This window comes from Gymnoscopelus braueri, assembly GCF_963280865.1.
Source record: "Gymnoscopelus braueri genome assembly, chromosome: 12".
Lineage (NCBI taxonomy): Eukaryota > Metazoa > Chordata > Actinopteri > Myctophiformes > Myctophidae > Gymnoscopelus > Gymnoscopelus braueri.
In genome coordinates, this window is record NC_137614.1 from 9,604,897 (window position 1) to 9,629,743 (window position 24,847).

The 24,847-nt window shown below is 41.1% G+C and overlaps 1 protein-coding gene across 1 annotated transcript in view; it reads left to right on the forward strand.

The window, feature by feature from the left end:
* LOC308096367 (voltage-dependent calcium channel subunit alpha-2/delta-3-like) overlaps positions 1-24,847 on the forward strand; it is a gene marked incomplete at both ends in the record, with an annotated part of 311,418 nt that overhangs the window by 253,493 nt on the left and 33,078 nt on the right. The window contains 3 exon segments of the mRNA XM_080443791.1: positions 19,114-19,175; positions 21,587-21,631; positions 22,267-22,329. Coding sequence (XP_080299917.1) covers positions 19,114-19,175; positions 21,587-21,631; positions 22,267-22,329 — 170 coding nt within the window.

The following is a 24,847-nucleotide window of genomic DNA, read 5'->3' on the forward strand; positions in this document are numbered from 1 at the left end:
TGTGTGTGTGTGTGTGTGTGTGTGTGTGTGTGTGTGGGTGGGGTGGGTGGGTGGGTGGGTGGGTGGGTGGGTGGGCGGGCGGGCGGGCGTGCAGTGGTGTAAAGTAACTAAGTACTGGTACTGTACTTAAGTAAAATGTTGAGGTACTTTTACTTTCCTGGAGTATTTCCAATTTTCTTTACTTTTACTATTTTATACCTAGGCTATTTGAAAATAGCCGATCGATCTACAAGCTCAACGCGTCGCATCGTGACACGTTGTGAGCTTGTAGATCTGCTATTTTCAAACATTTTAGTACTTTTACTTTAGGTACTTTAAGTATATTTTGATGCCAATACTTTTGTACTTTTACTCAAGTAACATTTTGAACACAGGCCTTTTACTTGTAACAGAGTATATTTATATTGTGGTATTGCTACTTTGGCTTAAGTAAAATATCTGAGTACTTCTTCTTCTGTGTGTGTGTGTGTGTGTGTGTGTGTGTGTGTGTGTGTGTGTGTGTGTGTGTGTGTGTGTGTGTGTGTGTGTGTGTGTGTGTGTGTGTGTGTGTGTGTGTGTGTGTGTGTGTGTGTGTGCGCGCGTGCGTGCGTGCTGTTGTGTTCATCCCCTGACTGTCAGTTAGAATGTCCCGTGTGTCCCCTGACATGCTGCGCTGCTGTGGAGCTAAACCGGCGGGCAAACGCACCACCGCACATGCAAATCACCCCATCTCTCTCTCAACAGCTGTGTGAGTGTGAGAGAGAATGTACAATGTGTGTGTGTGTGTTTGTCCTAAAGCACATTTCACTGGACGGTGGACGCACACACGCAATCCTCTCTCACAACAACACGCATATGCCTAATCTATTTATCTTAGTCGTGTGTGTTGATGTGCACGCACCCGAAAATAGCCGGTTTACAAGCTCACAACGCGTTGCAATGCGTCTCGTTGTGATGTTTGTAAATCAGCTATGCTTCTGGTCGATCGAGCCAACGAGCAACTATAGTGTAAATCGGGCTATACTCATGTTCGCTAATAGACACGCATGCTAGCTAATACGCATGCATGTGCACACCACAAACGCACGTGCATACATATCGTCTCTGCGGAAACCTCATGTCTAAAACTGTTACTTTTCAGGATTTAAAATTAAAAAAATGGAAAAAGTAGCAGATCTACAAGCTTGAAACGCGTCGCTTCGCGCCGCGTTTCGAGCTTGTAGATCTGCTACTTTTGAATGCTTTTGTGTGACACTGTAGTATGATCAAGTAGGGCATTAATATACGAAAAAACGAAAAGTTAGAATATGGAGATAAGAGGTTTCTGCCCTACAGCGACAATATGCACGTTGATAGACATCCACCTTTGTGAATCTAAATATCGGAGCCCCTGAGAAGTGAAGGCTTTAGACCAGGTTGTCATCATCTTCCCCCGTGCGTTCGCTCGCCTGCCCGCCTGCCACCGCTCTGATAGCGGATTGGTGACGTGGTTGGATTTGGAACAGATTTTCTACCACTCACTACTCAGTCCTCGCCTTTTGGATTCGTAAAGCTCAGCTCACAGCATTATAAGTACGTCCTCCAAGTTCTTAACCCAGTCAATCCGGGAAACGCATCGCTGTCATTTTAGATTTCTTTGGCTATTCAAAAATACCAGATATACAAGCATAGATTAGATCTGCTATTTTTAAAAAATCTTTGAAAATGTGTGCAAATCTTTAAATATTATGCATTTTTGAAGCAAACATTTGTAACTGTCAAATGTCTCAACGAATGTCTTAATTTTTCTGAAAAAACATCTGTGGTGCTCAAACCTTTTTCTTGTGAAGGACCACCCAATATTATGTGTTTTTGGCCTCCGATCCCCATCAAAATATGTTGTTCCAGGGACCCCATCAGAGGCAAATATTTGAGTTAAAAATGTTGTTTAAAAATATATATATATATTCAAAAATGTGCACACATTTTCACGATTAAAATAAAAAATGCAGATCTACAAGCTCGTAGCGCGTATAGCCCAAAGTATAAAGATGATGGTTAAAGCTAAACATCTAAAATGACACATAATACAGTATATGCGTTCCCGGGATTGAATGGGTTAAACATAACCCGGAGAAATTAAATGTTGGCTGAAGAATTCAGAGCATTAGAGAGATGATGATGATGATGATGATGAAGATGGCGGTGAAGTGAGAGAGCGGGGCAGAGAAAAGAGGAAGGGAGGATCAGCAGCAGCCAGCTCATTTCTTGCCCCGCTCAGCCTGTTAACTATACAAAATGTGTCCCCTTCTGCAATCTAATACAGACAGGAGACCTGCCAACGTGCATGTACACTATAATTATCCTCGCTCTCGGATGGAAACGCTTTAAAACCGTTCCTTTTTTATTATTTAAAAAAAAAAGATTTAAGGCCTGGTCTGCTGTCGTAGCGGTCCAGGCACCTGGGCTACAATGTAGCCTGACAGCGCGTTGTGGGTTCGAGTCCCGATCCCGACGGCCTTTGCTGCATGGCACTCCCATTTCCTGTCAGCCTACTTTCCTATCTGTAATAAAGGCATAAAAATAAATGTAAAAGGGAAAAAAAGGACTTAAAATTGTGAAAATAGCTGATCTACAAGGTGTTATGAGCTTGTAGATCTGCTATTTTCGCTAATGTTGTGAACAGACTGTTATTATCACAACTATGAATCATTCAGCTGGGGACCCCATGGAACCCCTTCAAAGACCCCTTGGGGGGGACCCTAATCCTGGTGTACAGTGTACTGGCCTTAATGGCCCCCCGTCACTCTCATCAGCTGAACGTGAGTTGACCGATGGTGTCTGAAACCATATTTTTGTCGACCGCTTGAGATCTTAAAAAACAAAACAAAAACAAAAAAAACAATGATCCATCTTAGTTTGCAGAAAGTGACAAGGTATGTTTTGACATCTGTGTGAGACTGAAGACGTTAAAGCTAAGCTCCAGGCTTTCATTGTCACAAACGTTCAGAGTTGAAAACAATTGCGGGTGTCTTGAACTGACAAGTTGAATTTGTGCCCCCATACACTATGTCCCCCTTCTCTGATGTTCTTCTCTGCCCCACTGCCTTTTGTTTATACGTCGTTAGATACCATATTGTCACTGTCAATGTCCAGAACTGCTACTTTTCAGGAGAAAAAAACAGCAACCTCTGTTGCAATGGATCCTTGCTTACTGTAAATCGCTCTGGATTAAGAGCGTCTGCTAAATGGCTAAATTGTAATTCCAATGTAGTTATTATTAACCCATTAAGACCTGAGGCCTTCTGAGTTTTCTGAGAATCTTATGTTGCTATGTCAGTGGTTCTCAAGCTTTTTCATGTCAAGGACCCCCAATATTCAATTGCAATTGAATGCCGTAGCCTACGCTGCATCTCCAGTAAAGTTTGACTATACTAAAGTGAGTGCAAGCTTGTAGATTGGCTATTTTCGGTGCGCGACACCGTGCGCAACGCAGTATATCAAGGCAAGCCGATTCCAAACCCGGCATGTCCATTCACCGAGCCCAATCGCACAGACACGAGTGGTGTGTCTTAATGTGAGACTGATAGGTCTGTGGTGTGTTCTACCGTGTTACGCTATATACGTAGCTTGACATGCAGACATTTTTGAAAAAAAGCGTAGCCCTCTACTAACCATTTCATCCATTGACCACTCGCGAGCGTAACCACGACCACGCGCATGTCGAGCATATCGTATGCCCTCCGAAAAAAACTAGAACACACCACTGTGATAGGTGTGTGCCCATAGCTGTACACTTGTATTATGGACTGTCATCTCCGTGACAACAGCTTGTTGAGGAGCCGAGAAGTTGTTGATTGGGGTCATTGAGAGTTCAGAGTGCCGACGTTACTTTCGCTTTTGACCAGTGTGCTTTTACCAGTTTACTTTTAGTTTTTTGCAGTGGTTTTAGCAACAGTAGAAGCCTAGATTTCCAATGTGAATGAAAATGGCACGTTCAAAGTTCGTCAGTAAAAGAAAGGTGGACACTGAACATCGGCAATTCAAAGAGTAATGACTGAACAATATGCATTCATCCTATTATGCCAAGAGGCATATAGCTCTGGTGGAGAGGCAGTGGCCACATTTGAACTGAAGCCAAACAAAAGGAGGAATTGACAGGACAGGTAAAGTCATGCACCCCACTCTCTGACTCCAGCAGCCACTAGAACTGAAATACTGGCTGCTGCTGCTGCTGCTGCTGCTGCTGCTGATGATGATGATGATGATGATGATGATACAAACATGCACAGTGCATTTTAGCTGTGACATGCAATGTACAGTACTACATTTCTGGTGTGAAATTGCTATGAGATAACTGTAAAGGCCCCCAAACTCCACCCCCAAAACACTGTTTTTGGAGAAACCCCCCCAAAAATTTTGGCCTGATGCCTCATTCACACCAAAAAAAAGCTGAACATAAAAAAGCAGTACAGTAGGTACAGTAGGATTAGCTTTTTTATCAATAATTGAGCGTGTCCAAGGTACCTGTCACTCAAGTCTCCGCTAGTGTGCCTGTTTGGGCCGAGACAAAACAGGCCGTTTGAACAGGAGAGCATTTTTTTTAAATCAAAAATGTAAAACAGCAGCTGTAGATGAGAAATAAGTCTATATTTAGTTGCGATAAAAAATGTATAGAACGTTGATAAACAAGCTGCTAAATAACTGAACGAGCCGTCTGCTCTGTACCCCTGCCTGCTGTCCAGGGAGTCCGTCTGAGGAGACACTCTCACCGCCAAGCACCTACTGTCCTTCTCTCTGTCAGAATCACGGACCCTCCCCTCCGCCCCCTCCGCCCTCTCCCCCACTGCCGACTGTTCTTAACCCATTAAGACCGGGAACGCATCTGTATAATTTTTTGATTTCTTTGCTTATTAAAAAAATAGCAGATCTACAGTACAAGCTCATAGCGCGCTACTAGCTTGTAGATCTTGTAGAAAATCGTGAAAATGTGTGCAAATCTTTGAATATATATATATATATATATATATATATATATATATATATATATATATATATATATATATATATATATATATATATATATTATTTTTTTTAAGCAACATTTTTTAACTCAAACTTTGCTTCTGGGGGTCCGTGGCCAAATACATATAATTTTGGGGGTCCTTGATGTGGAAAAAGTTTGAGAACCACTGATATAGAAACATAAAACAAAAAACTGCTAGTATTTAGAAGACATTTGTAGAATCCCCAGATTTCAGTTACAAATGTTCGCTTTAAAAAAACATATTTGATGATTTGCACACATTTTCATGATTTTTCTAAAAAATTGCAGATCTACAAGCTCACAGCGCGGCACTCGGTGCCGCGCTGTGAGCTTGTAGATCTGCTATTTTTGAATAGCCAAATAAATCTAAAAATGACACAGTCTGCTTTCCCGCTCTTAATGGGTTAAGCGAGACGAAACAGGCCGTTTGAACAGGAGCATTTTTTTTTATCTAAAATGTAAAATAGCAGCTGTAGATGAGAAATAAGTCTACATTTAGTTACTACATAACATATTTATGGATACAAAATGTATAGAACGTTTATAAAAAAAAGCTGCTAAATAACTGAACGAGCCGTCTGGTAAGCTACCACTGTCTGCACTCCAGGGAGTCCTCCCCGCTCATCTGTTGCTCTATCTCAGGGCAGAGGAGTGGTGTCTGTCTCTCAAGTACTGTACTTAAAGGAGTAGTTCACCCATAAAATGACTTATTTTCTATCAATTACACACCCCATGAAGCCTTGAATTTATGGATTTATTTATTTTTTGTCGCATTCCTAAGCCAATAATTTCATTACCGGCGGAAAGATGCTAATGTATCCGGTAGGAGACACAAAGTAGACTCTGTGTGTCTCCTACCGGAAATACACCCGGTCATCAAATTATTGGCTTAGGAATGCGACAAAAACAAAAAGAAATCCATGAATTCAAGGCTTCATGGGGTGTTCAACTGATAGAAAATAAGTAATTTTTTGGGTGAACTACTCCTTTAAGTAAAATTTTTAGGTATTTTTTACTTTAGTGGAGTATTTCCAATTGCAGTGCATTGTTGACGTTAGATGCTGTTTTCAGCGTGCCTGCGACATGGAAAGTTACCACGCGGGTGACCTTTTTCCTGTTTGTGTGTACACACAGTCCGACGATAGATCATTATGGATCTACATTTTCTGTGACCAGTTGAAAAGGTCTATATTCTGCTCTATATTCTGATAGTACTAATTGCTATAGTGGTTGTCCAGTAACAGGAGTATCCTTGTCCTATCCAGCTCTTTGGTAAACAGAAAACACATTTTCAGGTCGGGATACCAATTGTATCCAATCAGGAGAGAGAACTCACACAGGATACAGGATGAACAAGTGAAATTGGAAGTGATGACACAAAGAAATGCAGACAAAATTGGAACTGTAGCACTAACTGATAAATGGGTACTCTCTGCTGATTGGCTGAAAATGTGCAACCCACCTGAATCTTTTTTTTCTCCTGTGTATTAAAGAGCTGGAGAGACAGAGAGACCCCTGTTACTGAACAAACACTCTATAGCAGTTACTATAGCTATAGTTACTATAGCAGTTAGCCCACAACGCTTCGCAGCGCAACGCGTTGTGAGCTTGTAGATCTTCTATTTTCAGAGCGCAACACCCGAGCGCAACCAAACATAGAACGACTTGTCTTTTAGTTCTTCTACTGGATCTCTTCTCCACTCGTCCCTCACTAACATTTTAGTCTAGTTTTTATTTGTTGACGAAATTGTCAGTATATTTAGTCTCAGTTTTAGTCATCATAGCTTAGTTTTTATTTAGTTTTCGTCAGTGAAAAAAGGTAGTCGACGAACATTTTTTGTCATAGTTTTAGTCGACGAAATGAACACTGTTTTTGCGCCCCCTGTTTTTTCCCCTGATACGACCCCTCTGTCTGCTGTGTGTATTTGGGTTGTTGTCGTTCACCCTGCAGCGTCTTAAATTAGCCTGTGTGCTCCTGGGTTTCCCCTGTGGGTTCAGACGTGTTGGCTTGTTGAAAGGACCTGGCAACCCCACATGACAGGATAATCTGCACCTGTTCCCCTGGGCTCTGGCTAAAACCAGTGACGGAGGAAGTACTCAGACTTTTTTTACTATACTTTTACTAAGTAAAAGTATAGCGATACCACAATGTCTAAATAAGTCTGAATGTCCCATTTTTCAAGTTTTCAAAATGTGTGAAGTTCTTTTGAAAATGGCAGATCTACAAGCTCACAAGGCGGGAGGACGTTGTGAGCTTGTAGATCTGCTATTTCAAATATCCGATGTACAAAACGGGTCAAGGTAGGGTGAGTGATATTTTTTGGTTAAAACAAAAAGTATTTTGTTAAAAGGTTAAAATACTATATTCTGATAGTAATCATTGCTATAGAGTGTTTGTTCAGTAACAGGAGTCTCCCTGTCTCTCCAGCTCTTTGATAAACAGAAAATAAATTTTTCGGTAGGTGTCAAAATCTCAGCCAATCAGGAGAAAGTACCAATTTTTAAGCTTCATTTTTATAGTGTTCCAGTTCCAGTTTTGCCTGCTCATTTCTTAGTGTCATCACTTCCAATTTCACTTGTTTAATCTATATCCTGATTGAGTTCTCTATCCTGATTGGATAAAATTGGAAATGAAACTGAAACGAAAATGCATTTTCTGTTTTATAAAGAGTTGGAGAGACAAGGAGACTCCTTTTACTGAACAAACACTCTATAGCAATTAGTACTCAGAATATAGAGCTATAGGCCTAGGTTATTTAAACCAAAGAAAATCACTTACCCTACCTTTATGTGTTAATGTATGTTTTGTAATAATAATCTAAGTCTACTAAACTAAAGTAACTAGTAACTAAAGTAGTGGAGTAAAAAGTACAATATTTGCCTCTGAGATGTAGTGGAGTAGAAGTATAGAAAATTGGAAATACTCAAATAAAGTTTTTAAAAAAAACTTCTAAATTGTACTTAATTACAGTACTTGAGTACATAAGTACATATTACTATAACAGGCCACAGCCGTGCTCCCTGTCACTACACCACAACCACACTGCTTGTAGATTAGTTCTTTTTGGCACCGCCGTGCTGAGGAGTATAAATTAGGCTCAAGCTCCACATACCGGCCTACAATAACAAAATAGATGAGCCAGAAGTGGTGTGATATTTCTGGTAGTATTCTATGAACAGGCTGATATCTTCAGTGAAGTTGTTTATTTTGGTCCTCCTCCCTGTGTGCACACACATACATCACTGTAGCTCTCACAGCAACACACTTGCTTTTCACCAGGTACATAAACCTGCGGTCTAGTGTTGATTTTGACAGCAAATTTTGTCATTTAGATTTAGTCATAGTCTTTTGAATCAAATTCCATTTAGTTTTAGTCATTTTAGTCATCTGAAATGTTTTACTGTTAGTCTAGTTTTAGTTGACTAAATATCATAAGATTTATGATTTCACACTTGGTTACATGCTGAAAATAGAAGATCTACAAGCTCACAACGCGTCGCAGTGCGACACGTTGTGCTTGTAGATCTGCTATTTTCAGAGCGCAACACCCGAGCGCATCCAAGCATAAAATGACTTGTCTTTTAGTTCTACTGGATCTCTTCTCCACTCGTCCCTCCCTAACATTTTAGTCTAGTTTGTATTTGACGACGAAATTGTCAATATATTTAGTCTTAGTTTTAGTCATTGTAGCTTAGTTTTTATTTAGTTTTTATTTAGTTTTCATCAGTCATAGTTTTAGTCGACGATTGGACAACACTGGATCGAAATCAACACTGGTGTGGTCTAGCCAGTTGGCTAGACCTCCCGGCCCCTGTCAAAGTGTCGAAGTGGCCCTGAGCTAGAGACTAACCCCTGACAGCTCCTCTACGAGCTGGAGAAGCTGGGTGAAGCTGAAACAGAAAATGTCCCCCTGTCAGACTTAACAAAGGTCTCCCTCTCATAATAAACTTCCAAATCAGAAGGACTCACACAGACAGGGAAGGCAGGGTTACAAACAGAGCCCACACACACACACAGTACATGACCTCGATACATAGCCAGCCAAACAATGCTGCCAACAACCACATAAGAACAGGTGCTGACAGCTCTTAAAGCCCTATAAAAAAACAACACTGCAGGTTCTGCTGATAGACAAGCCTGCCAATCACATGACAGGCAGCGCCTGGAGTACACACACACACACACACACACACACACACACACACACACACACACACACACACACACACACACACACACACACACACACACACACACACACACACTCAATTAGGGTTGCCAACTGTCCCTTGCTATAAAGAAAACATCACATGGATGCACCTGGGACATATCATCAGTGTTGTAGCCTGGGGTCGACGGGTCTTTCGGGTCTCGCAACGTACAATATACACCCTCGCCCAGGTGACCCAGCCGGAGTTGATCAAGCCCCGACTTACGTCCCAGTAGCTACCCACGGTCAGTCCTCTTAGAGAAAGACAGGGCCACTCAGTCCGCTTCCCCGGAACTACTCTGCCGGGACTGGGGGAGGCTCTGGCACGTGGAGGGACTAGGCTCTGTGGGTGGCCTCCTGGCCGGGCTCCTCCTTCGTCTCACCAGGTCCAGGACCTGAGCGTTGCACCAGACTCCCCCCGTCCCAAACATTTCCTTCTGGCGTGATGGTTTCTTGGGTCGCGGTAGTACTGCAGGCTCCACTTGCGGCTTGCTTGAATTGCCCTCCTAAAGGCCTCACCGTGGATTTGTTGGGCTTCTTCCTCACGGAAGACACAGGCTGGGGCGCCAACCCATACTGCTCCCGGGATGCCGTCTACATTCCGGCTGTCACCAAACTAATCCTGGTTGTCACGTAGTCTAGTCTAGTCTTGAACCAAGGAATCGTTTCCTTATTTGGAAACTAAAAGACGTGTCCAATATTAAACTGATTAAGGGACACAAACAGTTCAAACAGCTCATATTATACATATACTATAATAAAGGTTATTAACCACGTATATACCCTCTAGACTAGTGTTTCTAAAGGGGGGCGGTACAATCCCTCAGTGGGCGTTCAGAGAACATTGGGAGGCGCTGGAATCAATATTTTTGAAAGAGGGACACTGAGGTGCCGTTGGGGGGGAGAGGGGGGGCTTAAGGGACCTTGATATTGGATGGGGGGGGTTTGCTGACACTAATAGTTTGAGAACTGCTGCACTAAACTGATATTTAGTATGTTTCCTACCTGTAAGTGGGAGCTGTACACATGATTACAGCATTAACCACTTCAACACTATTTTATACTTTCAACATTTTCCAAAATTAGCTGGACTATACTCAAATCCACAGGCACTGCCTGTAGTTAGCCATAGCTGCGGTGTCCGCACCGCGACAACGCAGCTATGGCTGCCCACAGGCAGTGCTGTGTCTGTGGATTCGTCTATTGTGTGAGTGGGTGCGTGCGGATGTGTGCGTGTGTGTGGTCACAGAATGTTGATGTATACATTGCGTTTGTTTGTTTTCTGTGCAAAGACTCTTCATTTGTTGATTCACTGATAATGAATCACCCCACGTTATATAATGTTATTCTAAAAATGGCATGCGATGGGATAATGTATTCAGTCTTAAAGGGTAGAACACTGGCTCTCCACTGCAGAGGCCTGGCTTCCATTGTGGGCAGCAGGGCCTCCGGCGGGGTCAGGCGCTCCACTGAACAATTGACAGTGTTCACGGGTGGTGGAAGTAGCACTCCTATTTTACTATTTACTTAAGTAAAAGTAATAATACCACAATGTAGAAATATGTAGTATTGCTTTAGAAAACAAATGTAATATTCCAATCATTATAAATACTGAACACTACACATTGCAAAATGTAATGTTTAATACAGCCAAACATTACATTTTGCCTTTCCATAATGTGCAATATACAATGTAGAAGTGGCAGCAAGTGGTACTTGAATTCTGGATATTTATTGTACAATTATTGAGCCCTTTATTTTCAGTATGGATTGTAATTTTGTTTTTACCCATTTAGACCTGAGGCCGATTTAAAGTCCTTCTAAATCCTAACCTAAGTTTTCAGATTAAAAAATAAAAAAAAATCCTGTTGCTATATACATAGCAACATCTAAATGACACTCTGCTTTCTCGGTTTTAAAGGTATAACAACTTATAGGCTTTTCATAGCCTGCAATTTTGCCCTGTGTTTACCTAACAAAACTATATATATATATATATATATATATTTATTTATTTTACCAAATCATATCCCTCTATACCAGCAATTATCAGCCACTGCTGGTGTTTGCCTGCAGAAACACACCTCTCGCTGTATTTTGGTGTTTTCACTGTTTGTTTTGGTAGTTTTTGGACTACCAAAACAAACTACTACTGCTACTGTGGAAACTCCCAAATACAGCGAGAGGGCAGTGTGTTTCTGCAGGTAAACACCACCATACTACTTCAGTGGCTGATACCTGCTGGTATAGAGATAAATGATGAGTAATACATGTATTTTATTTTTTTGTTATGTTAACACAGGGCAAAGTTACTACCGTATGCCTTTAAGGTGTTGCTATGACAATATTCAATATAACAGAGGATGTCATATTATGTGGGTCAGTAGACCAGACCTCAGAGACAAATACATGGAAAAATGTTGATGTTCAGATTAATTTGCACTATGCAATAATTTCACTGACGGGTTTCCTTTATAGCTCTGGCACAGTCTGCAGATTTCCCATAGGCCATAAAACTGTCTCAGAAAACTGGTATTTTGAGAACAAACCATTCATTGTGTACTTTGAGATAACATTACTCAAGGTCACAACATTTTTTATTATACGGCTTGGTTGAATGCTTCATTCTGATTGGTCAATCACTGAATTCAGCAGTGTGTTATTTCTTGATAATGACCAATGAGCTCTATAACAGACTGCTGTCCATTCAAAGGCTCAGAGCACCTGGCTCATATCAATCTGTGCTGCTTGATTGTGTGCCATATCTAACATAATCTCTCAAGAACAGATCCATCGCTGCGCTTGGATCTGTCGGTAGCCGTGTTGACAGCCCGTGCACATTGGCGTGGCGTGGGCGTGCCTTCAGATCAGGAAGCAGGCTGCGCTTTACCCAATCAAATGTAGTGGGCGGGATTTACATGTGTGCTGCTCAATTCCCACTGGAAACAAACCGAAACTCATTTAACAATAGCGTCCTCGGAGCAGACAAAACCACGGAAAGTTAGTAACATTCATCATAGAAACAAGTGGGCTTATAACCAAAACGATCCATGTTCTTTGGGAGAAATTGTGTTAGTGTTCCGTGGAGAAATACTGTTAGTGGGAATGAAAACATAGTCGCACCACCGAAAGTGGAGGGCTGAAGGCAGACCAAAACCCCCGTTTCCCTGAGCACGGGTCGTCCGTTCAGCTCCGCCCAGAGCCAAATGAATAAGTAAAAAACAGCAGAGGGCGCTGTTTTTTCTTTTTATTTGACTTTGTATCTAACATGACAGCCATGTCAACAAACACACAATGTAATTTACAGCTAAACATTGCTCTCAAGTATGTTTTTGAAAACATTTGAAGCTAGAAATAGACAATGCAATAACCGAAGATGTATTCTATTTGATCAACACTTCCTTGTTTTCCGAGGCGACCGTGTCCGCCCAGCACAACACTTATGGAATACTTTCATTGCCGTAAGCAAGGAAATATTTTGTTTTGTTGTTACTTTTGGGTCAATTTCAAATTTAATTTCAAATGTATTTATTAAGTAGCCGTGTAATAAGCCCTTCAGGATCCATTCAGGATAATTAGGCACCTCCGCTACGCGTCGGTGCCTAATCACCCCGTCGAGATTTATGTATCAATAATGACCCGTCAATTATCCCTTGCTTATTCTTAAAAGAAATGATCACTTTTTCATCTATATTCAAATTACAATATGGTTGCCTGCAGTAGATAATCTGAGTTCCAGTTTCTAAACTGAAGTGTAGCTAGATCAAGTAATCCATACCCGTCATTTTCACCCACTGTTCATCCGGGCTATGGGGCTGCAACCACGACTACAGATCCCATATTCTGCGAGGAACGTTCGTAAAAACGCTAATAAACAGCTTAAATTTGGTAAATGTGAAAATGTGGCTTTGTCACTGTGTTCATATGCCAATGGTCATTGGAAAGAGGTTTCTTCATAGGATATGGTAGAATTGCTCTCTTCTTTCTCTCTGGTCGACTATGTATCTGGCTAATTAAATTGCATGCCAGTCTCCCATGGCTCAGAGTAAAGGAGAGGTTGGCATACAATTTAGGAATATTTGTCATAGTAAACAGACAGTTTGTCGGTTCTCACAAATACATTATGTGAGAGATCATCATATTCACACTATCAGGCAGGCCAGGAGGGGTCACGTAGTTAAACAAACCCAGAACAAATGCAGTATGCAGATCTGTAATGTACAATACAATATATACAATATGAAACACGTTACCAACTGTGATCACTGAAGCACCCAGTAAGACACGTTTTAAGTTACTCCTTAAAAGACACATGAATGACCCTAAAATTCATTAACCGACCTGAATAACCTCCATGGAATATAATTTCGGTCCGTTTTATTAAAACAGATTACGTTGAGTGCCAGAGATCTCACCGTTTGTAACGCTGCGCTGTTTAGAGTTGTAGACTCCACGGCGAGCACCCGCATGTAAACAATGCATGCGTGCACGACGATGGATGGTCCTGGCTAACACCTGGAACAATAACATCTCTCGCGCGAGCCACCATTGCAGAGTGATCGCGCATCGAAAATGACTTGTTTTCCCCACTGTAAAAAGTTAAGGAGATGCAGAGGTTTTTATCAAGGAGATAGAATGGGAGCGGACGGGAGCCAGGTTTTTTGGCACGGTGATCCATCTGTCCCTTCCTTCTCAGAGTCACCGTGGGTGATTCCAAAGCTGCGCTAGCCCCCCCCCCCTTGTGGAAAAAAAAACAAAAACAAAAAGATTGATTTAACGGAGATTCGCGGTTATGGCACCCAATGTGTTAATGGATTGTCATGCTTAGTTTTTTTTACTTGACTTTTATTGTCTTGAAATGTTTTTAGCAAGACTGTGCATGTTTTTATTGTGCTGTGTTATATGTGATAATGTATTGTTATGTTTGTTGTGGAACCCCAGGAAGAGTAGTTGCTATTTTGGTGGAAGCTAATGGGGATCCGGATGAATAAAGAATGATTGTGTTTGACAGTGTGGTTGTGCTTGTATAATACATGCAAAGTAATGGAATTCTTATACCCATATACTCTCTGAACGTAATTATATGATTATGTAGAGACTATAGCCCTACCTGATGCCCAGAAGCCTAATACATCCCTTGGCCAGGGCGCCATCGCTCTTTTGGCTGAGCGGTTTGTTCTCCCATGCGGGCGAAAAACCCAGATGTCCAGGTGGTTCCATTATAGAGGTGGTCTGGCATGGGGTTTCCCTTAGCTATTACGAGACTGATCATTTGGGGTTGAAGCGTGCTGAAATAGTGCCACACCACTAGCTTGTTTTAATCCCTTAAGTCCGGGACGCATCCGTGACATTTTTTAATATATTTGGGCTATTCAAAAATAACAGATATACAAGCTCATAGCGCGGCACCGTGCTATGAGCTTGTAGATCTGCTATTTTTGAAAAATCGTGAAAATGTGTGTAAATCTTTGAATATAATATATTCAAAGATTTACACACATTTTCACGATTTGAGTTACAAATGTTCGCTTTAAAAAATTATATATAATTTTTTAAAGCGAACATTTGTAACTCAAATATTTTCTTTTGGGGATTCTACAAATGTCTTCTAAATCCTAACAGTTAAAAAAAAAAATAACTTTTGTGGTTATAGTATAATATAATAATAACTTTTTCATGTCAAGGACCTCCAAAATTATATGTATTTGGCCGCGGACCCCCATCTCAAAATATGTTGTTCCAGGGACCCCCCAGAAGCAAAGATTTCAGTTACAAATGTTCGCTTTAAGAATATATATATTCAAAGATTTGCACACATTTTCACGATTTCCGCGCTATGAGCTTGTAGATCTGCTATTTTTGAATAGCCAAAGAAATCTAAAAATGACACACAGATGCGTTCCCGGTCTTAATGGGTTAATTTGAACAATTATGGTGGCTGTTGTAATATTATAAAATTGCCTTACTGTACATCTGTATCTTCTCTATAGCCTGGCATTATTGCCAGACTGACCATGTGGGATTCACTTGCAAGTTCCTCCACGGTGGTGGAACTTATGAGTGAATCCCACAAGTGATCAGTCGGGCAAGGCCAGGCTAATCTTCTCCCACCTGGCTCCAAAACTGTGGAACAAACTCCCTGTTGCAGTTAGAACCAAAATTTTCACCATAATTTGAAAACTCGCCTCTCCACCTCAGCCCTAGTCAGTGGTGTGTAAAGTAACTAAGTACATGTACTCAAGTACAATTTTGAGGTACTTTTACTTTACTGGAGTATTTCCAATTTCCAGTACTTTTACTTATACCCCACAAACACAAAAGTATTTAATATAGCGTCACAATCATTTTAACCACTTTAACTATTATGTTATACTTTAGCTATTAAAAAATAACAGATATACAAGCTCATTGTGCGGCAGTGAGTGCTATGAGCTTGTAGATCTGCTATTTTTGAAAACTCTTGTAAATGTGTGCAAATCTTTGAATATATATATATAAGCGATGTTTTTTTACTCAAATCTTTGCTTCTGGGGGTCTCTGGAAAGAGTAATTAAAAGGTTTGAGAACCACTGTGCTAGGGGGTTCGGAGGAGAAGCATAGGGTAATGGGTGAGGGGGGTACTGAAAGATGAGAAGAGGGCACCGTGTTGATTTGTCGATTGTCGATCCCTCAGTCAGCCCCTGAAAAAGAGTCTCTCACATTCCATGCCAGGTTATTTTTTTCCCCTCCCAGGCATGGATGAAATTGTGTCCAGGTCAGTGTCTGAGTACCTGCTGTGCTGAGGGCGATTGAAGTGAGAACAGCTCTGTTATGTAGAAGAACAAAGACTTGGGATGGAGAGAGAGAGAGAGAGAGAACCAAAGAACCAATTCCATGAATCTGTAAATAATCAAACTTGTTTTCGCAATGGCACTTTTACAGAAATATGTGTAATTGATGTACAGACATACACAATAATCCCCCCTCACATTTTTGGCACACGTATCCCCCATTGCTGTTAAGGCTCTGTACAGACGTTTAATCATTGTTCTTTCTTTGCCTTATCTTATTTTTGTTATTCTTTTTATTTCATTACATTCTGGTATTAGACCTATTATTATCTTATGTACATTGACTCATGAGAGAGGGCCCGAGTCCCGGGTGAAACTGCTTTTTAAGTGTGGTTATACAGTAGCAACACAGTCCAACTATATGACACTAACCTCGCGTCAACAGGCTTTCCACCGCGGAGGAAAGCCTGGTTTTCTTTCTAAATCTGAGACGTGTGATCCGGTTTAGAAAAAAAGAATTGGTGGGTGGTTCCGGTTGGCGTCGCATTGTTTTTTTCCCCACATAATGCGAATTAATTAGTTTAGTCTTGCTAGTCGTAAAAGATGGACATACCAGTTTTGGAGGTGCACAGCGCTCTTGATTTCCGCTGTGGGTTCCGGTTATATCCGGTTTAGTCCCGACTTGAAGACCGAGTTGATCCCAGGCTACGACACTTTCCTCTAGAGACAGTTCTGAACGCAAGACCTAAACGCCAAAATATGACGATGTATGTCAACCTGTGGGCCCGGGCCTACTGGTGAGCCGTGTAGTTATTGCAAGTAGTGGGCCCCCATATAATTGGCAAAACACAAAAGATTTTCTTGATAGTATAACATTGATATAAAACAAAGCATGTCTATACATGTTTATGTATTGTCTTTAAACCTTGAAAAACAAGTTTTCATTGTGATACAGATGAATAGGAACGGGAACGGTATACTACGTTAGTTCCATTGATCCCAGGTGGAACAATATTGATTGATTGACCATTAAATAAACATCCTCTGAAAATGCACATGCGGCCCACGTATCTGACCACTTAACAGTGGTCAGATGGGTGGGTCGCGGACACTTTCCAGATTTTCAATTGGGCCCTGACCCAGAAAAGGTTGAGAACTGCTGGTATCATAGGCGGCGGGTGAGCTTGACAATTGGGAGGGCTGCCGGTTTCTGGGCGGATTCTGTTAGTTTATTTGGGTTTTTGGTTACTTTATTTCGGTTATAGGGTTAGGTTAGGGTTAGGTTTTTTAATTCATATTTTTGCCTGATTTTACTGATTTATTATTAAAGAAATTACTAAATAATGCTGTGCGCATATATTATAAATAATTTGCACAATTCCCAGAATCTCCCAGCATAACATTTGGGAAGGCTTAGCCTACCCTAGCCTTCATTACCCGCCGTCTATGGCTGGTATAGAGCAGTGATTATCGACCTTTTCAATTTAAAAGAACCCCAGTTTGATACAGTATGCATTAAACCATGAACGCCCATTTTGATACACGTTTTTTACATTTATGTGACCCCGATCTACACTGTAAAATCCTCAGTGTTTATTTAACTCTCAGAGTCACAGACCCCGTAAAGAGTCAATTTGGACCGTTGTTGAGAAACAGCTGTATATAGAGACAGGCACGCAAGGACAGCGTTAAATGCAAACACACACATCTCTGTTTCCCCCCCAAAAAGCAGACAAAACTTTGCACAGACATACAGTACACTTAAAGCATGTAGTTATCTGCTCAATGCGGCTTGCAATTCAGGCATTGCACACAACACACAACAATTCTCCAGTGTTCCAGAGGGGAGCGAGTTCAACATGCTATAGTCGGGACGTTGTTTTGGAGATGCATGGGACATGTTTGTTAGAGCGCCGCCCCGGCTCTGTTGTGGCCGCTCAGAGATGCCCCTCCGTGCGGTTTGTCATCTCTGTCTTGCCCTCGAGGGTGACACTGCTGCCATGTGTGATCACAGCCAGATCAACACCCACACTCTTTCACAGCAAAGAACACACGCACACACACGCACGCACACACATGGGGACATAATGCTGTACTATGGCCTACTTGTGAGGACATCAGCATTTTATGGTGTTTTTTTTTTGTTGTTTGCCATTTTTTAACCATAACTTAACTCATTCCCTGACAGACTTATTTCTGGCTGTGTTTGCCCACTGCCAGCGATTTAGTGTTTTTTATAACTAAAAAAAATTCACAATTCTTTTTTCCCCATTATGATCGCAAGTGCAATCGTTTCTAAACACACAGGCGAGTCGTGCACGCCGCTCAAACAACAAACATTCCGATCGGGGCGGAGTCTCTCTCCTCCAGCCCAGTGTAAAAACGCCATGTATCGCCATGTGAACGGAAAACTCACTTACTTTTTTCACCTCGCCACAGACCTCGCTAAATCCCTTATGATCGCGTGTTCAACTGTTTGTAGACACACAGGGTAGTTGTGTGAGTGGCCCAGAGAAGAAACTTTCAATCGGCGACATTCCATTTTGCAGTAGTAGCAGTTTCAAAACAGCGTTGCTAAACAGCATTCCACTGCGGAGAAATGCAAAGCCGAGAAAACACCGTTTTAGAGGGGGACCTAAACAGGAAGTGGACGGAACCGAAAATCTTCGATTTGACATATTTCCGTATCCGGGTGTGCTACAATGAAATGTGTCACTGCGAGAGATGAAGGAAAGTGAGATCATCAACACCGACATCCATACCTGAATCTTTTCCTAATTGTATAGCCCACCTTCTCAGTCCCCATATCCGTTTTAACCATAAAACAAGCATTTCCTCTTGAGAGTACCAGGAAAATGGTCATCACAATGTCCGTTTCAAAATTTCTACTATACTATTTGTCCCTCACAAGCATAGTAATACAAGCACACACACACACACACACACACACACACACACACACAGACACACGAATGCACGCGCACGTAACACACACACACACACACACACACACACACACACACACACACACACACACACACACACACACACACACACACACACACACACACACACAGACACACACACCAGTTGTTTGGTTTCAGCGGTTGTGCTGTCTCTCTTCCAGCTGTGGGTATCCAGATGAAACTGGAGTTCTTTCAGAAGAAATTCTGGACGGCCAGCCGACAGGTATGTGCACTCAGACGCCCACATAATGCATACACATGTCTGCAAAAAACAATGCATGCGAGCACATACAGACAACACACAATTTCTATCCAATTCTGAGCGGTAGTTTACGCTGTGGTGGTCGGACAAAGTTAAAGTATCAATACCACAATGTGTGTTACAAGTAAAAGTACAAAAGTATTGGTATCAAAATGCTCTTAAAGTACTAAAAGTAGAAAGTATTCATTATGCAGAATATCCCACTTCACAAGTTTTCACATACAAATCTTTTGTAAATAGCAGATCTACAAGCTCACAATGCGTCACATCGTGACGCATTGTGAGCTTGTAGATCGGCTATTTATTAATGCCGAAGTATATATAGGGTTGAAGAGGTTAATGTATGTTCTCTAATAATCATACAAAGTACATTTTATAATAATTATGGTGGAGTAAAAGTACTTCTGAGATGTAGTGGAGTAGAAGAAAAGGTACAGAAAATTGGAAATACTCCAGTAAAGTAAAAAAAAATACAGTGCAGTACTTGAGTAAATGTACTTAGTTACTTTCCACCACTGACCCCCCCTACTAAGTGATTCGAATATAGGCTATAATGTTACACACATTGTTCAACAGTGTTATGAAACATGCCCTGTGAGTTTTGTAATGACTGGACCAAAATATTTTAATTTATAGTCTGATGTGTGTTATGCCAAGCATATGTTTTGAATTTGTAGTACCCCCTAGTGGTTGATTTGAACGAAACCTTCAGGGAGCAGTGTATGTTTCAGGTACTTAAGCCGCTTAAACTCTATACCATAGTTGACTGGAGTACCCCAAGGCTCTATACTAGAGCCCCCTCCTGCTTTCGCTCTACACCAGGGGTTTTCAACCTTTTTCACATCAAGGACCATTATTTATTCGGCATTTGGGCCACAGACCACCATTTGATTCGATTTAGACTCTCAGACCCAAAACTTTAAATATTTTATCATAGTTGGATAAGATTTTGTCCAAAATTCCATCTAATTGTGTACCCTTCTTGTAAATTAAGATGTTTGACAATAATTTAACTCTTGAGAGTGTATGTTTTACTGTTAGTCTAGTTTTAGTCGACTAAATATCATAAGATTTTAGTCGACTAAATCTACAGTTGATTTAGTCGACGAAAATGTATTTTGGCGTGACTTGATGGCGTCTTAATGGCTGATTTTACATTTGGTTGCATGTTGAAAATAGCCGATCTACGTTATGAGCTTGTACAGTAGATCTGCTATTTTCAGAGCGCAACACCCGAGCGCAACCAAGCATAAAATGACTTGTCTTTTAGTTCTACTGGATCTCTTCTCCACTCGTTCCTCCCTAACATTTTAGTCTTGTTTTTATTTGTTGACGAAATTTTCAATATATTTAGTCTAAGTTTTAGTCATCATAGCTTAGTTTTTATTTAGTTTTTGTTTAGTTTTCGTCAGTGAAAAAAGGTAGTCGACTAACATTTTTGTCATAGTTTTAGTCAACAAAATCAACACTGCCTGCTTGATCATACTACAGCGTCACACTAAAGCATCAAAAGTAGCCGATCTGCAAGCTCGAAACGCGGCTCGAAACGTGACCCACAGTGCCGCGTTTTGAGCTTGTAGATCTGCTACTTTTGCTAATTTTTTTTGTATTTCAATCCTGAAAAGTAACTGTTTTGGACAGTGATGATAGCCTATCCAGGAATTCCCATGACCATAAAATATGAACATTTGGGATGTATTCACGTTTTTTAGATGTTCTAATTTCTGACAGTTCTGATCAATGCATTCCAGACCAGACACAGTCTTAATACACATGCTTGCTGTGTATATGCTTTTTACTCCACTTTTACTCCTAATTATTTGGCAGCTTTAGTTTCTAGTTACTTTGTAGATTTAGATTTTCTTATGACAAAACATACATTAATCAATTAAGCAGAGTATTTCTACATTGTGGTATTGCTACCTTTACTTAATAAGTAAACAATCAGAGTACTCCTTCCGCCACTGCCTACAAGCTCACAACACGTCTCAATGCATCTGGGGCGGCAGTGGCTCAGGGGTTGAGTGGCCGGGTAGAGTGAACTGGAAAACCGCAAGGTTCCCAGTTCGATCCCGGGCTGGGGCGCTCCCCTAGAGTTAGTGTCGAAGTGTCCTTGAGCAAGACACTGAACCCCTAATTGCTCCCGATGAGCAGGTTGGTGCCTTGCATGGTTTCCTCCGCCATCGGTGTATGAATGTGTGTGTGAATGGGTTAATGGCACAATCAATGTAAAGCGCTTCGGATAGAAGCGCTATATAAATGCACCATTTACCATTTATCTGCGTTGTGAGCTTGCCAATCGGCCCTGTTCTTTGACGCGGGACACAGTCGTCATACGACTACTTCTAAATCCGGCTTTGCTTGTCTTGCAGTGTGCAGCTCTGGATGGGAAGTGTTCTATAAGCTGTGATGATAAGGTCAGTTTCTCTCTTCCTGCACCAACTCTTTTTCACTTTTACTTCTGACTTAATGCTTTTCCACTTCTACTCCTCTCTTCTGACTTAATTCTGTTTCACTTCTACTCTCTTCTGACTTAAAGGACAACTTTGTTTTTTTACAACCAAGGTTTATATTTTAGCTTGTAATTAAAGTAAATAGATGAGTGTTCAAATGTTTTCATTTACTGCTCTCTATAGTTTTAGCAATTTTCGCGATCTTTTTTACAGTGGGCGGGGGCATTCAGGCAGGTGGCTTAATATGTATTTTTTTTACACAATAACCCGTCGATTTCTTTATTATTATTTACAGTATTTCTTCTAACCCCCAATAACTCACATCTGGCCATCAAAGACCACTGGACCTTTTTTATTGTGTAAAAAAATACATATTTAGCCACCTGCCCGAATGCCCCCGCCCACTGTAAAAGAAAATCGTGAAAATTACTAAAACTATAGAAAGCAGTAAATGAAAGACTCATCTATATTTACTTTAATTACAAGCTAAAACATAAACCTTGGTTGTAAAAAAAACAAAGTTGTCCTTTAACTCGTTTTCACTTCTACTCCTTCTCTTCTGACTTAACTCTTCTTTTTCCCTCCTCCCTGCTCAACAGCACATCGACTGCTACCTCATTGACAATAACGGCTTCGTTCTGGTGGCAGAGGATGACTCTCTGGTGAGACACACACGTTTAATTCACTTTTTATTATTATTATAATGCCGAATCACATTGTCTCAAGACACTTATTTACATAATCAGAGCCCTGACGGTACCCACGTTGCATGTGACATATCGTCGCTGTCGGGCAGAAACCATCTCCATATTCTAACTTTTTGAGTTTTTTTGTAAATTGACGCCCTACTTGATCATACTACAGCATACATGGGCAACTGGTGGCCCGGGGACCACATGCGGCCCGACCTTCACTTAATGCGGCCCGCAGGTTAATATCAGAATACTGATATATTATTGATTTCAGCTGTTACAATTCTAAACATGCTCCGCATGACCCGCTTTAATTACTTCAGTCTATATTAGTAGCTTAATGACTAGTATTACAATTCTATTGTCTTTATTATGTCCAATGTATTTTTATTTAAGTTCATAAAGTTAACATAAGTATAACTAAATGCATTCGAAATTAAATAAAATGTTACTTTTCAGGATTCCAATTCAAAAATAGCTAAAGAAAATCAGGATTCTTATTCAAATATAGCAAAAATAGTCGTTCTACAAGCTGAAAACGCGTCCCGGTGCGACGCGTTTTGAGCTTGTAGTTCTGCTATTTTTGCGTGACATAGAATGCCGAAGTACAGCATTCATTTATGAAAAAAGTTAAAATACGGAGATAAGACGTGTCTGCCCAACAGTATATGCAATGTGGCCCTCTGGAGTGAAATATAGTGGCCCTCTCCATCATCAAAGTTGCCCACCCCTGCACTACAGCTTCACACAAAAGCATCAAAAGTAGCAGATCCACAAGCTCGAAACGCGGCGCGAAGCGACGCGTTTCGAGCTTGTAGATCTGCTACTTTTGCTATTTTTGAATTTAAATCCTGAAAAGTAACAGTTTTGGACGTATAAGGTTTCCACCCGACAGAGACGATATTTATGCACGGTGCATGTCCGTCCATCTGTTTTTTTTTTCCTTTTTTGTTAATGCCTATTTGATCATCCCTCTTCTATAACCAATTTCCCAGCCTTTTCTCCGTCCGTGTGGCTAATTTTTTGCTCTGGGCATTTTTTGTAGCGTGTGAAAATGTCATTATCAGATCAGACGTCTCTCAAAGCGACATGGTGCTGGCCCAAGCATATCTTTCTTTCCTGTGCTTATAGCTGTCACTAGACATGCTGTCACTCTGGCTTTGCCTCATCATCCCACAAAGCCCACTCCGCTGGCACTGTCCTCTCTTGCCCTTCTTCTCTCTCTCTCTCTCTCTGGCGTGCATCTGTTTTTCTCTTCATGTGCCTCTTCCCACGCGCTCTCTTTCTTTTCTTCACTCTCTCTCTCTCTCTCTCTCTCTCTCTCGCTCTTGCTCTCTCTCTCTCTCTCTCTCTCTCTCTCTCTCTCTCTCTCTCTCTCTCTCTCTCTCTCTCTCACCCACCCAACGTCTTTGTGTCTCCCTTCCCTCCCTCTAGAGCATTGGTTCTCAAAGTGGGGTCTGGGGACCCCCAGGGGTCCTTGAGGGAGTTCCCCAGCTAAATGATAGATAGTTAGGAACCATATGGACCCTTATGGGTCTGTAACTCTAAGAGTTAATCTCTCTCAGAGTTAAATTAACATTGATTTTACAATATAAATTGGTGTCCCAGAGATAGAAATGTCCTTAAATGGGGCTCCGTAGCCTAATGCATGTCAAACTAGGGGGTCCATGAAATTAAAATGGTTGAGAATCACTGCTAGAGCCGTACAAAATTTCTCTTATGGTCCCAGGCATATCTTTTCAAATGGGGGTCCGTGGGCTAATAAGTGTTAATTTGGGGGTCCTTGAGATGAAAAGGTTTGAGAACCACTGCCATAGAGTATAGGATCTTTGTATAAATGAGCGCAAACGGAAGCTGAGGTATATTGATTGATTGATTGATTGAATACTTTATTAGTTTGAAATTTAAACAGCAGGTGGTACAGAAAGACATTGGGGGCCCTATTTTCGGCGGTGGCTTACCCATTATCCCTAAACTTCTTTGCCGTGTTTTCACTATTTTTAAAAACATTTTCAAATAGCCGATCTACAAGCTCACAACTTGTCGATGTAGTTGAACTATTTGAAAATGTTTTTAAAAATAGTAAAAAATTGCAAATATGTTTAGGGATAATGGGAAAATATGGCCCTAAGGCTAAAAGGATAACACAAAATAAATCCTGGGGACTTGTTTCCATCGTGGTCCTATGTGTTCAATTCATCAACATAGCATAAGAATTATTAACACAATAACACATTATATCTGTACAAAGGAGATGGGAAAATGACATTACCTCCCTTTGTGGTCTCCTGATAGATGGTTTTTCAGGCCAAGTTTGAAAGAAACCAGTGTGACACATCCTACAATGGATGGTGTCTGTCAGGGCATTCCACATTTTGGTGGCAGAGTAGTAGAATGAGAACTTGTTTGTTGAAGAGTCTGGGTGGTAGTGTTGTAGTGTTTAGTCATCTGAAATGTTTTAGCGTTAGTCTAGTTTTAGTCGGCTAAA